Source organism: Dermochelys coriacea, chromosome 18 (genome assembly GCF_009764565.3).
Source record: "Dermochelys coriacea isolate rDerCor1 chromosome 18, rDerCor1.pri.v4, whole genome shotgun sequence".
In the NCBI taxonomy this organism is placed as follows: domain Eukaryota; kingdom Metazoa; phylum Chordata; order Testudines; family Dermochelyidae; genus Dermochelys; species Dermochelys coriacea.
This window is the reverse complement of record NC_050085.1, coordinates 11,137,880-11,152,723: the sequence shown is the minus strand read 5'-3', so window position 1 is coordinate 11,152,723 and position 14,844 is coordinate 11,137,880. Positions and strand designations below refer to the sequence as shown.

General features: G+C 50.4%; 1 protein-coding gene across 1 annotated transcript in view; it reads left to right on the top strand.

Moving 5' to 3' along the window:
* The window catches only part of C18H1orf167 (chromosome 18 C1orf167 homolog), a 29,319-nt gene that overhangs the window by 9,875 nt on the left and 4,600 nt on the right, over positions 1-14,844 (top strand). Inside the window, exons 6-17 of the mRNA XM_038377203.2 lie at positions 79-254; positions 799-896; positions 1,332-1,518; positions 2,754-2,935; positions 3,347-3,533; positions 4,492-4,702; positions 5,758-5,939; positions 6,094-6,217; positions 6,546-6,700; positions 7,943-8,151; positions 9,039-9,183; positions 13,518-13,785. Of these exons, the coding sequence (XP_038233131.2) occupies positions 79-254; positions 799-896; positions 1,332-1,518; positions 2,754-2,935; positions 3,347-3,533; positions 4,492-4,702; positions 5,758-5,939; positions 6,094-6,217; positions 6,546-6,700; positions 7,943-8,151; positions 9,039-9,183; positions 13,518-13,785 (2,124 nt within the window). The remainder of the gene's footprint in view (positions 1-78; positions 255-798; positions 897-1,331; positions 1,519-2,753; positions 2,936-3,346; positions 3,534-4,491; positions 4,703-5,757; positions 5,940-6,093; positions 6,218-6,545; positions 6,701-7,942; positions 8,152-9,038; positions 9,184-13,517; positions 13,786-14,844) is intronic.

The window sequence follows — 14,844 nt, the reverse complement described above, 5'->3', positions numbered from 1 at the left end:
TGCTACATTCAGTGCAGAGTGGATTCGGAGCCGGGGGTTCTGATGCAGGCAGGTCTCACCATGTTGTTCCTCTTTCAGTGGAAGTCAGCTGTGGTGAAGCAAAACAAAAGCCAAACCTCCCAGCAGGAGCCAGGGACTCTCACCAAAAAGTCGCCAGTGGGTCTTGTCGGACTGGGGAGAGGTCCAGCTGTCACAGCCCCAGTGTGGTGCCGGCTGACGGCAGGGTCCCCACAGGAAGCTGCATGGCACGGTCGGTAAGCTGGGATTTTCTCATCAATGACTCTTTGTCTTGGATGGTTGCGGGGCTGGAGCTGGAGGCAGAGGAACTTTCTTTAGCAAGAAGACCTCAGATGAAGGAAGAGCTGGTGGCACAATCCTTCCCACCTCTGTGGATACAAGAGATTTCCAGGGTGGGAATTTACACTTACAGCTACTGAGCACTGGAGGATCCTACCTCAGGCTCGTCCGTGCTAGCTGTGGTAAAATTTCTGTGCCTCAGATAGAGGGGACAAGAGGGAAACCCAGGGTCATTTCTTGAGTCCGGTTGCAATCCATACTTGTGGAGCAGGGGTTGGTGAGTCAGAATCAGACTTGTCATCAATCCCTGGCAGGGGAATGGACTGAGCAAAGGGAAAGACCTATTTGCTCAGGTTCTATGGTAGAAGAGCTGAATCCAGAAAGATAGAAGCAGCCCTGGTGGAAAGGGAGGCCTTGATTGTAACCCCTCCCCCAGTCTGGGTCTGTGATCTCCCCCTCTGGCAGGCTCTGTGGCTAAACGCAAGCTTGGGACTCTTTCAGGGTGGAGGCAAACCTGTGGATGCAGCTTCATTGCAGGCAGAGAGCAGATAAGGTCTGTCGGCAGGCACAAGCCATCAGGGACCTGAGGCGGCTGGCTGGTAAGCACTGGCTCCAGAGCGTTCAAACAAATGCAGTTAAACAGTATGCCCCAAGGCTGGAAGGATGGTGGCATTTCAGGAGATTTCTCTGTTGATGTCTAATTACTGCCTTGTCTTTGCCCATTCAGGACCTGATCCTGTGAAGTGCTGGGCATTGACTCTGGTGGGAGAGGAGGCTGCTCAGCATCTCATAGGATTGGTCACCTATTGTTCTGTTTCAACATCTCCTCTGTCATCTCCTAGGCGAGGTTAGCTTGTAGTGGATGCTCTGGCTACAGCATTGTGAGCTTCCTCCCAGCAGTGCCTGGCCATTCCCAGCAGGAGTCCTGCTGGTGAATGTTTGCGTTGATGGTGCTAAAATGTTCTAAGCTCTTCTCTTCAGATCTGATTTTTCTTTTCTTTTTTTCCCTCTCTCTCTCTCGTCTTGTAACACAGCAGCTTTCAGACTGTGGCGCCTGCAGAAGGAGCTGCTGGACAAAGAGGAGGCCAGAGTGCAGGAAGCTCGTGCCTTGCTGGAGAAGAAGCAGCTACAGAACCTTTTCTGGGCATGGCGTTCACGGAGCTTGGAAACCGAGCGGATTTTGCCACTGCTGACTCAGATCCGGAGAGAGCTGGCCATCCGGTAAGCAAAATGGGACCCATCTTCCTTCTCTTGGGGATGTCGGATTCAGTCTGGAATGTGTTCTATTGTGAAAACCCAGGCAGCAGCCTGGCAGTGAGAGATGGGACCCAGAATGACTCTTATCGAATTCTAGACAAAGCCCGTCCCCCCCGCTTATTGCTCTAAATATTTGAGGATTAAGTCAGTGCTCATGGGGAGGGTGTGAGGACATTGGCTAAAGACAGACCTAGCATGGACCAATACGGGGCGAGCTCCTTTGCATAACTCAGCCAAAGCATTTCAAACCTGAGCTCTGCTAGTCCAGTGACCAAATCTGAGAGTGTCAACCATGCGGAATTGTTCCAACCAGCACAGTGAGTCTGTGATGCGGACAAATGGGGACTAGGAGAGAAGAACCCAACTCCTTTTCCTTTCGTGGCCCAATTCAAGACTCGAACCCCAGGTCTCCAGAAGTGAAAAAGGCTGGGGTCTCCCTTCACTCGATAGTGCCTTGCCCAGTCCCTTTCTCACAGCACTGACATTAAAGACTAAATATGTTGTGTGTATGAATTTAGTGTTGTAGGCTGAAGTCTACCACAACTTTCCAAGGATTGGGGGTGAAGTCTCCATCACTGGAAATTTTTAAATCAAGATTGGATACTTTTGTACATGATCTGCTCTAGTTCAAACAGGAATTAATTCAGGGCAGTCCTATGGCCTGTGTTATACAAGAGATCAGAGCAGATGATTGCAATGGTCCTGTCTGACTGAATCCTCTGTTTATCCACAGACCAGGTACTGAACAGGCCGTACTGGTTCAAGCTTCCCCTGCACAACCCCACTCAGAGGCCTCACCATTGACCTGGGCAGAGCACAACTAGGGTTGAGAGGATAGTTCCGTCTCTGTGACTCATCCGGTTATTGACTTTTCTGTTGAGACTGTCAATAAGGGGGCCAGTTGCTAGTTACAGTTTGAGTACAGTGGATTCCCATCCATTGGGAACTGGCCTGAAACCCCAATTCATTTCATGTAGGCCACCCAATAGCCATCCAATGGTAAGATGTCTTGGTCTGGACTCGGACCTTGGACCTAGAAGTGGAAGATGCTTGGCATTCTCCTCAGACCCCAACATTACCCAAGCACTCCAGGAATGAGTTAAGGACAAGAGATGCCTGATTCACAAAAGTTCCATGGCAGAAATAACCAGAGAACCAGCTGTTGCCACTAGATTTATTTTATTCTTTGGTCTCTTCAGGTGTTTCAGTGCCTGGAGGCAGTTTGTTGAGCGGAAGACATTGTGCAGGCAGAACCTGGAGCATCACAGGGCCGGGTCCCTGAGGAAGTGCTTCGAGCAATGGGTCCTGATGCTGCAGCTCAGAGAAGTGGACAAGATGACAGCTGTGAACTTGTTTATCCTGAGGCAGAGGAGATGTTATGGTGAGGCGTTGAGGGCCTATCTAGTCATCTTAAGATCAGAAGATACTAATGTGTCTCTTCATTTTCCCCTCTCCATGTGGCGCACTGGAGACTGGATGGAAGCTTATTGCAGGGCAGCATGAGACAAGTCTGCCACACTCGAGATGAAACGTGATACGAACGTGAAGTGCCGAGTCAGGAAGAGGGTTGTCCCCCTTGGCCAGATTAGTGTTGCTGCAGGAAGATTTGAGATCCTGTTGATAAGCCTAGAAGAAAGCTTGGCAATAATTTACTTTGAGATCTAGAAAGGAAGCTGTGGGGTGAGGGAGTCGGTGGCTGTCCCCTGCGTCAGGCTGAGTTTCTGAGCACTGAAGAGTCACTCCTGACAAATGGTTTCTCTCTCTCTCTCCTGTCTGTCTGTGACCTGTAAAGGACAGCAAGCCAGCTCAGCTGCCAGTGGGCCTGTGGTGAAGGAGGATGAAGCTCAGCTTTGCTTGGCTGTAAGGAGAAGCCACCTGTGGAAAAGAGGTGTCTCTTTAGATGACCTCTACCAGCAAATGAAGCTCCAGAGGATATTTCTGCTGTGGAAGGCAAGGCTCCATCAGCAACAGCGAGCTAAGTGAGTGTTAGGATCAAATGCTGAGGGAACACCTTGATTCTTGGGGTCCAGATTTCCTCTGGGTCCCTGAGTAAGAAATCACTTTGCCTCTCAAATTGTGTCTGCCATAGAGTCTCTCTGTTGCTGGCACAGATGAAATTACATTCAAATAAATGAACTGAAGGGATCTGTCTAACTTTTGAAAGCCTATAAGGGGCTTATTGTGTCCCAGTGAGACCTTTTCCAGAGTGGGTCCATGCATGTGCGTTATCAATGCCAACCAAAGACGGTGCCAGGAGGGGCTCTGGATTATTGTGCCAGGAGAGGGCACTCTCTAGGAGCGGGGGGAGGAATTGCTGCCGAAGGTGTCTTTGCGGTACTCCCCTGAAATGTGCGTGTGAGGTTTCCTTCTCATCGATTCTGAATTTTAAAGATTATGCCACACACACCTGCGTCGTATATCTAGTACAATGGGGAAGATGTCTCCATTGCTGCCCACGGTACCAGGTACATCACTGTGTGAAGGGCAAACATTCCAAAGGACAGTTGTTGGCTCTTCAAGAACCATCACCAGAACCTGCTGCTGCAATGCAGGGGCAAGCCCTGAGTCTGGAAATGAAGGGGTGAATGCTGGTGCTAGAACCCATCACCCATCGATTCAGAAATCAGCACGGGACGGGCTTCCCCGTTTTGCCCCACCAGCGTGTCTCAGTGATCTAGAGAGTGGAGCAGTCTCCATGTTCCACTCAGTCCTTGGCCTCTCCGCTGAGACTGCCAGCGTAGGGGCTATTCGTGCGAGTTATCATGGTGGACTCCATCAGGTGGCTCCCTGGTCAGACCACACCCATGGTAACTTGTCACTGCTCACCTGGGCTGGATTTAAATGGGTAACCATGAGGTGAAAGATCCTTTAGCCAGCACCAGTCTGCTAAGCCATTGTGCAAACTTTTCCTTACCCTCTCCTCCTCGTCCTCGTTAGTTCCTTCTCCCAGACTTCGGAGCAGCGCCGACTGCGGGACACTCTGAGGCAGTGGCACCAGAAGACTCTTCAGCTGAATCCTCTTAACCGCAATCCCAGGGCACCTCCTGAGGAGCCTCTTGCCTTGCTGGATTCTGAGGTGTCTTCTCTCTCTTCCGGCTTCCACAGCCGTGCTCTTGCTCCTCTTGTTTCCCATGGCTCGTTGGAAAAGGTGAGGGAGTCCTGCTGACAGTCCTCTCTGTGCTGCAGCGAAGTATCTAAGCAAATATAAAAGCAGGGAAGTTCAGATCCAGCAGGGACCTTGGGGGTCTGTTTCATGCTGATAATACTTTGAGGCAGTGCTGTCTAGTGGTGACAGCAGTGCACTGGCAGTCTGGAGACATAGATTATATTTCTGCCACTGACTAGCTATGCAGCCTTGGGCAAGCCACTGCACCACTCTGCTTCACCTTCACCATGCCAAAGTCACACTGACCTGGTGCCTTTCACCTGAGGATCTCAAAGTGCCCTGCCCAGATGGGTAAATATGATTGTCCTCATTCACAGATGCGGAAAGTGAGGCACAGAAGGGCTCAATACAGATGGGGTACTGCCTTACAGCACTGAAGTGCTGGGATTTGAATCTAAAGTTTCTGCTTCGACACAGTCCCCACACTAACAAGCTGATCTGCCTTGGCCTTAGACTTGAAGGCTCTGATGCTGAGGAGTCCATGTACTAAGTGTCCGCAGAGGCAGATACAGTCGTGCCAGTCCCCTAAGTGAGGAGTTAGAGGGCAGGCACAAGGGAGCTGATGATGGGTGGGTTCTGCTGTATACTCACTGCATGGCAGCTAGAAGGCACGGGGTACAGAGATCCCTGCCAGTTGGGGGAGAGGATACACGGACCTCTTGGCTTGGCTGCCATGGGAAATGGACTGCAGAGTTGCTGGGCTCTGTTCTACTTACCACCATGCTGCCAGCCTCTGAGGAGCCATCAAGATGGGAGGCTTTGCTGTACTCACCTGCTGACTATGCAGAGTACTGGGACAATCCATGGTCAGGGCAGGTAGTAGCTAGTTAGAGGTCTATTTTCCACCAAAGGTGTGCCCACGTTCCTGTACACATAGTGGCTGACAAGTGTTTCCTGTGGCAGCAGAGGGATGGATGCATCTTGGATCTCCCCAAGCTCCGCTGCAAAGAGGAGTGAACGTAGAGGTTAGAGGTTATTAGCAGAGGGATCGTTGCTTGGAGCACTAAACTCATAGCCATGTGCTTTCCTCTGACCAGGAGAGCAGCTTCTGTGACAGCAGCCAGAACAGCCTCTCCTCCCTCATGACCTCCGAGGACACCACACACCTGTCCTGGTCTGTCTGCTCTCTGCAGCAGCACTGCTGCCCAGTGGTTCCAGCTGAGCTGGTGGGAGAGCTCTGTTTGCAGGCCTCCTCTCCTCCACAGAGTCCCCGAGTCGGGTGAGTTGGATCCTGGAGAGAGGTGGCTCTTCTGTATGGATAGACATGGCCTGGATGGCTGCCTTTCTCCTGACTCCCAGCCCAGTGCCCCTCCAGCTGCTCTCTCCTCACCTTGCTTGGCAAGAGAGATCAGTCTGGTGCTTGTGTCTTGCAGAGAGAATCGGTTTATGGGAGGCCAGCTCCAAGCTTCGGCAATGTGGAGACCAGACAGCAGGATCGAGACTCTTGCCAGTTACTTCGCATGGGAAGAAATGTGGTTCCAAGGTGATGCTCTGCAGGTAATGAAGGGTTTCTCCGTGCTGCTCAATTTATGGAAAAGTCTTTGGGTTTAATCAGCTACCAACCCCACCCCTCACCAGTCTGCTGTCAGTTGGGCAAAGAGGTTCCCATGACTGGCAGATCTCTGCACATCTTGTCCTCCTCCTCTTGCCAGCCTCAGTGGCAGATGAGTAGGGAGATTTGCCTGGTACTCAGAAATTGAAGGGGTACTTTGGAGGGTTTGGCAGTGGTGAGTGCAGGTCACAGCAGCATTGAGAGCAAGCAAGGTGAATGGCGTCCAGTGTCTGTGCTGGACTTCAGACCCCTTTCTGGTTTGTTGTGTTACAGGGTTACAGTTCTGGAGAGGAACTGGAGAGTCCCTGTGGCTCCCTCTGGCACCAAGCAGATCTACGACTCCTGCAGAGATATTTCTTGGTCTGGTCAGCTCAGACTCAGCAGCATCTAAAGATCCAGCAGCATGGCAGGCTTGTCCTGCTGTCCCGGTATGGGCCCCAGAGCCAGTTTATACTGTTCTGACACTTCAGTTGTAATTGTTTCCAGAGCATCTGTCAAAATGTCTATTGGGTGAAAATAGCAATGGTAATAATCCCTAGCTCTTCGTATCAATAGACCTCAAAGGACTTTACCAAGGAGGTCTGTATCATTAGCCTCATGTTATAGAGGGGGAAACTGAGGCATGGAGCTGCTGTGACCTGCCCAAGCTCGCCCATCAGGCCAGTGGCAGATAAAGGAATGGAACCCAGGTCTCCTGAGTCTCAGCTCTGTGCACTAGGCCAACTGGACCTTGAGCTCTGAATTGGACCTAGGATTTCTTTTCCAGGGTTCCCTCCCCCACCTTAGGTATTTCTTTTCCTTCATTTCCCCCTCTCCAGAACCCCTCATTTTAGTTTGGGCCAAGAACCTCCTCGTAGAGACTGGCATGTCTGAACAGAGCAGTGGACCAGCTTGTCCGCTGTCTGCAAGTGGCCAGTGCTGGGTGCTTTAGGAAGCAGGTGCAGGTCCCCTCCCGCACCACTGTTCTCATTTGTGTAGGTGACCAATCCTTTTTGAGCTGCACTGAGCAAAGTGTCTCAATTAGGAAACATTAGGGCCTAAATTAACCCCAAAACTTGAAGGCTCAGATGATCAAGACTGCCTAGGGGATTTAGACGCATGGTTTCCATTGAATGTATGGGATTTGTATGTCTAAATCCATAGGCAGTTTTAAATAAATGTCAGCTGAAAAGTCAAAGCCAACATTCCACCATTGGTCAAGTACAATGCAGCATAGTCTCCTGGTTAGAGCAGAGAACTAGGAGTCCCAATTCCTGCGTTCACTTCCTGTCACTGCCACCAACTCACCTGTGACCTTGGGCAGGTCACTTAACCTCTGTTCCTCAGTCTGCCCACCTGTAATGTGGGAAGATATTAACTCTCACTCCCCAGGGTGTTGTGAAGCTTAATTAATGCTTGTAAAATACTGAGCTCTTGACTGGGAGACACGGCACACATGCCAAGTGTGAGTATGTTGGGTATGAATACTCCCCCCAGCAAAGTAATCCCAAGTAATGTTCCAGGTATACTTTAGCTGGTTGCTGTTTAAAAACTAATTGCATGTAATTCCAGAAGTTAATGAAATCTCCCACCAGTAGCGGGTATTTCATTAAACTTAACATACAAAAGTAAATCTCTTCAAGCTGCTCCTCCAGCCTCTCACGTGCCCTACATCCTTCCCCCAACCCCAGGGCGTTTCTTGGCTGGCACAAGTGGGTTGAGGAAGATAAGCATCGGAAAGCCATGGCATCCAGACAACATGGTCTCCACTGCTGCCAGGCTGCCTTTGACCTGTGGAAGCGGAGGCTAACTCAGAAAGTGGAAGCTGACAGGAGATTCAGGCATTGGATCCGCCAAAAGGCAGCAGACGCCCTACGGTGCTGGCATACTTGCTGGCAGAGTGAGTTACGCCATGGCATAACAGGCCCTGAATGCTGTGTAGAAAGGGGTGAAGGGGAAGGATATTATGATATCAAACTGGTTGGGAGGAAATCCTGCTTGTAGTCCTAGTGTTGGGCTCTGCAGATCTCAGACGTGATGAATTGACTAGTGTGTATGCGCACCATTGCCCTCTACTGGTTGCAGCCAGAATTGCTTGGTTGTGTGTCACATGCCCTGTACTGCTTTATAGCTAATGGAGATTCTCCTTTGGCTCAGGTAGTTTGGACCAGGAGGCTCTGAGTTCTACTCCTGCTGTCACTATAAAGTTCCAAGTGGCTGTGATGTGTAGACACAACTGAGAAGTCCTGGGTGACCACAGTTTTGAACTGAACATAATGGACTGGATCTTACTCCCATTGAAGTAATTGTCAAAACTTCCATTGGCTTCAGTAGGAGCAGGATACAGCCCTGTGCAGTCTGTAAGAATCCTGCATCCATAGTACCCTTCATCAGAGGATTTCCAGTGATTTACAAACAGTAAGTTCCCATGATGCCCAGGGAGGTAGGGAAGGATCCTCTTTTATAGCAGGGGTAGCTGAGATGCAGAAGAGTGGCAAAATGATTTGCCCAGTATAATGCAATGTGCTGATGGCAGGAGATGAATCCAGGAGCCCTGACTCCTCATTCCCTTATCAAACCACTAGACCATACTGCTAGGATTTTTTTTTTTCTAAAAGCCTGTCTAGCGGCTTGTGTGGAAGGAATGATTTAAAAGCCTGTACAAGTCTGTCTGTCAGAGTGCGGGGCGTGCGTCAGATCCGTTCTGTCTTTGTACTGCTACCTGCCCTTGGTGAGGTGGCTGCATCTTGTGGGCTGCTCTGGCCTGACTCCTGTCTTCCATTCCAGAGCAGTGCACCTTGAGGGATCTGCAGCTGCATTGGGCCCAGCACAGCTCCCAGGGGAGGAAGAGGACAATCATGCAGGCCTGGCACTGCCAAGCTGCGAAGTGGAGAAGCGCTGCTTGCTGCTGGAAGCGTCTCCTCTTGCGCAGGTTTGTTTGCTCCCCCTGGGAGGCCTTTCCTGGGAGCAGAAATGTAATTTACTAGAGCTGGATCTGATCTGCGCGGGGTAGAGCCGGATGTGAAAATTCAGGGGAATTTTGCATGAATGATGTTTCTGTAGAAATACTTCCCCCTCCTCCACTCTTTTGCCCCTGCTTCGCTGCTGAAGCACACAGTGTGGCATAGCTCTTTCAGGGTGTCTGGGACCCATAGCGTAGCACTCCCTGCTGGATGTTTGTCAGGAAGTCAGAGAGAAAGTGCGTGCCTGACTGGACAAGGCATCCTGGGAGAAGTGACCCAGCTTAAGTGAGCGATTGTGAAGGCCTGCTCAGTTCATATGTCTTAGACCATTTCCTCTCGGACTGGGAGAGCAAAGAGGAGGAGGATTATTCTGCCTCAGCAAGAGAATTTCTTCTGATCTCTGCCACATAGGGTCAGTCCCATTGGAGCCTCTTTGAACAGCTCTCTCTAGATTGTCTTCCTCCTTTGTGAGACTACATTGAATCAGTGAAGGCAACGGGGTCACACTGGGGATGAATCGGGCCCACTGTGCACACAAGGCACTGGCAGCCTGGCACTCCAGTCTCAGTGCTGAAGGTGTCAGGGCACACACAATAGCAGGTAGGCCTCGCTAATGACTCATCTGTGCCCCCTCGATCGCCTTCCAGGAACCCCACTGCCTTTAGAAAGGTTAATTGGTTGCCTTCCAGCCATTTGGCTTCGGTTAATAAACCCCTAATGGCCAATACCAATTCAGGAGCCTCCGCTCTAGGCAATTGTATTTGCTAAGCCAGGTGCAGATCTCTGATGGCCGAAAGCAAGAGGCTTTTCCTTTTGAAGATCCTTTAACAGAAGGGAATTATTACTGGATCCTTGGGATCCCAGCTCAGGCAGCAAGAGGGGAGCACAGGCAGCAGTGATTGCCTCAGAAACAAAATCTCTTTGCAGGAGTCTGTCTAGCAGGGCAGGAAGGAAAGATCTGCTCAGCCAAGAGAGAACAGTCTGTTGAGTGGGGCTGGAGAAAAAGATCCAAGAGTGTGTTGGGAGTGGGGCTGGTAGGAAGAATCTGTGGAGTAGGTGGTTGTTCTGGTGCATCTGACTCTCTAGCATAGTTTGAATCCCTCCCCCTACCTGGTGTATTCAGAGTAGAGGTTTGTTGTTTTGAAGGCATCTCCGAGCTTGGCATGGGACAGTGTCAATGCGCCAGTGACTCAGGCAGAACCTCCAAGCCTTTCAGGCTGGCTGGAGCGGGAAGAGGCAGTCTTTGCTGAGAGGAAAGGAATCTTTGGAGTCCGTCAAGCTGCTGCTCTCCAAGCCCACAAGCAGGAGGAGGATGCTGCCCGCAAAGCTGCTGGCCTCTGGAGAGTGCAGTACTGCAGAGGAGAGCTGACGGGCATCTCTACAGGCACAGACCCTGCGGGCCTTTCAGAGCTGGAAGCTGGTGCTCAGCAGGAGATGTGGGGCATACAGGCAGGTCTGTCCTCTCACTCTTTCCTGGTACGAGCAGACCCTGCGGCAAAGGAAACAGGTGGCCTGGGAGATCTGGAAGGAAAGAGAAGAGGGCTGTGCAATGAAGTACTGGAATCTGTGGCTATCCCAGCACATGCTGTCCGTGTGCAGCAGAGTAGATTACATCATGGTCGTGACCAAGCAGTGAGGAGAGGAATGGGGAGTGCGGCACCATTATCAAACTACAGTGAAACCTTCCTTAAGTGATCACCCGAGGGCCTGTAAAATTGGTTACCTAATAGAGATGGGTCTTCAAGGCAAGGTCCGACTAAACTATCCCGACAACACTGGAAGTGATGGCTGCAGGGTGGAGGTTGAGGTCCTTAGTGCAGGCTTCACTAACCCCAAAGGATGAATAAAATTAACTAGACATGCCTTGGGTACAGGGGAATTTTTGTTCTTCCACTTTGAGTGAAATCCTGTTCCCACTGAGGCCCATTGACTTCACTAGGGTCAGAATTTCACCCTATCAGGTTAAAAATCCTGTTTAAAAAGTGAGTGCTCCTCTCTTTTACTGTGTTTACAAATAACTTGGTAGATTATTAAAAGTGAGAATTTTAAACCTCTAATTTGCCATCCCCTATTTCTGCATTTCTCCACGCAGGCAGCACAGATAAACGAGTCACAGTTGTCCCTCGTCACTTTCACTTGCCAGCCCTCCTGCGCTAACTCAGGGCTGCAGCATGTGTGTTGCAAACACAACAAGAGAGATGGTTTTTTGTTTAAAAAAAGCAAACCCCCCTTCCCCTTGGAGTTGCACAGCACCCTTGCACAGGAGTACTTCTGATGGCCTGAGCTCTTGTGAAATTTTTTTTTTTTTTTTAACAAAAAAATCTAAATTTGGGGATGAATTGGACCTGACGGGTTGGCTTCCATTTCTGTTAGTGTGAAAAATCAGAATAAAGGATCCTGTGGAGAGAAGCAGTGTCCATGGAACACAAGGACATGAAACTATATACTGAACTATCACAAACGTCTCATCCTGACCCCTTTTACCTGGATTGTGGTTTAAACCCTAGGTAAAGCTTGTAGTCTGTCTCAGAGCCCCAAGCTAAAGGCCAGACCCTGAGATCCTAAGCCGGGACCAGCACGTTTTAAGCAGAACAATGAGGAGTTCTCCAGAGAAACGATTGGCACGATATAGCATCTATTTTGTACTTATCTTTCGTTGAAGTCAACAGGGATAAGGACTTGGGGCTTGTCTATGGGGCAAGTTACTGCACGACAAGCCAGTGTGTGACTCTTCTGCACACCAGCTGGCCACCCACTAATGCCCCATGTGGATCCTGCTACAGTGCACTGAAAGGCCAGCCCTGCTCTGGGACTGCAGGATTTGGCCCTAATAGATTTGCTTGTGGGGGGCCAAATTTCCATTAGAAAGCAGCAGAAACAAATATCCCTGTGCCCACAAGCTCACCTCGACTGGTTTAGCAATTCAGTCCATGTAGCAACCGCCCCAGAAGGTATGTTTGAGAGAGACGCAATCTTTCCTCTGCCTGCTGCATGTCTGTCTATCAATAATCTTTCCACTGAGTGCGTCTTTGATAAGGAAGCACTTCCCGATTTCCCACCTGGGCATGCTACAGTCTGAGCTGTGCTGCCTCCAGAGGGGGGCATTTTTCATGCTAGGATAACCCACTATAGATGCTCTTGATCTCCAGAGAGACCCGTCAAGTGGAGAATATTTACACCTCAATCCTACAGCTCAGGGGGATGATTTGCATAATGGAAACTCTGGTGGAACGAGGAACAAAGGAGCAGGCCAGAAGCTGAAAACACATGGGCTGGTGAAGCTGCAGCGGAAGGCACTGGTGTGTTTCGTGTCAGTGTGTTACTGTTTCGCTACAAGGGGAAGTTATTCTGGAATAAGGTAGGGTGGGAATTGAAAGTGCTATAGCGATTCTGGAATAGGAGCATCCACACAGAACGCTATTGTGGAATAGCTCTTGTGCCCAGTTTCTCCGTGTAGACAAACCTGTAACTGAGCCGTATACTAAATAAAACAGAGATAAAACCACCTTTTTTCACTTCTAATCAACCAGTTCCAATCCAGCCCACGTGTGTAGCAGCCAAGTATTGTGATAGCTCGGTGTTCTATCTGAAATGAGTGTTGGGTGTTCTCGCTCCAGTTCCCCATGGAGAGAGCCCCCCCCCCCCACAGCTAATCCACCAGTGTGGCCTCCAGTTGATGACACTGGAAACAGTCTTGGCAGAGAGGCCAGGACTGATAGACTCTAGAGGCTGATCTCCCTTCACAGCCCTGACCTAGAAGAACCACTTCTTGGGGTTCAAGACAGTGGCAGGGCAGCGTGGCGGTAGCTTGTGTCCATGCAGGATCTGTTCTGTGGGCAAAGTAGGGTTTAGTATCCAGGGCTCTTGCTCGGACACCTTTTGTGAGCATGACATTCACTCTGTAGGTGCCTTTGCATTAATATGGACCCCAAAGACTTTATCATTACAATGTGACAGAAGGAAATTGATGTTCCCCAGGTCACAGGAAGTACAGGCAGACAACGTTCTGGGAAAGGCTAAGTGAAGCGATTGGGAGCATTTAGCAGAAAGTAGCTACAGTCCAGAAGTCTGGAGCTATTTGACCTCATCCTCCCAGTGCCTTTGCCCAGGAGCACTTGACAGCACAGGGTGAAAGTGGGTGTATCCCCAATCTGAGCAATCTGATCTGGTAGCTTTTTGCACTTGCTTTGAGCAGTTGTAAATAACCCCAGGATGGGAGGTAGAGGAGACTCGGACTGGTGCCTGCTTGTCTCTGATGCAGAAATGTTACTTCAGGAACCTGTAATTGTGGATCCTTTTCCAGGGTCCTAGTTGCTTGGTTCCAGGTTACCAGGCGTGGAGCTACGCAGCGTGAAGCCCTCACCCAGACTGCGCTCGCCAGGCAGCAGCGTAGCCTCACGCTGTGTTTTGCCCGCTGGAGGATGGAATTCTTGAGAGCTACGAAGTGGCAACGAGAAGGGAGAGGCAGCAAACAACAGAGACCTGCTTGGGCTAAATCCTTTCAGCGCTGGAGAGTGGCCACGAGGGGGCATCAAGCCCTGCACTTAGACTCCATGGCTGTGGTGAAACAGGTGAGCAGTTTCTGTATGAGTAGGGCCCTACCAAATTCACAGTCCGTCTTGGTCAATTTCAGTCATAGGATTTTAAAAAGTGTAAATTTCATGATTTCAGCAATTTAAATCTGAAATTTCACAGTGTTGTAACAGTAGGGATCCTGACCCAAAAAGGAGTTGGGGTCAGGGGTGTCACAAGATTATTTTACGATGGGTTGTGGTCCTGCTACCCTTACGTCTGTGCTGCTGTTGGTGGCCTTGCTGCCTTCAGAGCTGGGCAGCTGGAGAACTGTGGCTGCTGGCCAGGAGCCCAGCTCTGAAGGCAGAGCCACTGCCAGCAGCAGCGCAGAAGTAAGGATGGCACGGTCTGGGACTGCCACCCTAACTTCTCCACTGCTGCCTGCACAGCTAGGCCCTCAATCAGCAGCCGCCACTCTCCATCACCCAGTTCTGAAGGCAGCAGTGCAGAAGTAAGGGTGGCACGGTCTGGTATTGCCACCCTTACTTCTGCACTGCTGCTGGCGCGGCGCTGCCTTCAGAGCTGGGTGCCTGGCCACCAGCTGCCACTCTCCAGCTGCCCAGCTCTGAAAGCATTGCAGAAAGAAGGGTGGCAATACTGTGACCCCCCAAAATAACCTTGCGACCCCCACCCTGCAACTCCCTTTTGGGTCAGGATTTGAGAAATTTGCCCCAATTTGAGAAATGCTCATCTCCCCCATGAAATCTGTATAGTATAGGGTAAAAGCAAACAAAAGACCAGATTTCACGGTTTTTCATGGCTGTGAATTTGGTAGAGCCCTATGTATGAGACAACTCCCTGTTCTCTGAAGAAGAGCACAGCTGGGTGACTTGGCTCAGAGACTGGTGATGGGGCTTGTCTCAAAACTTAGATACACGGGCTCTGATGGTGTGATTGGTAACGTGATGGACTGTGGCTCTGCTTGTCCTTTCATCTGGAAGTGCTTTTCAGGCTATTCAGACATGCTGCTTCCCTGCTGAAACGCAGAAACCAGCTGGTGCACAACACACTAACCAAAAGGACTAGAACAAATCCTCTGCTCCTAAGAAAGGTGCCAC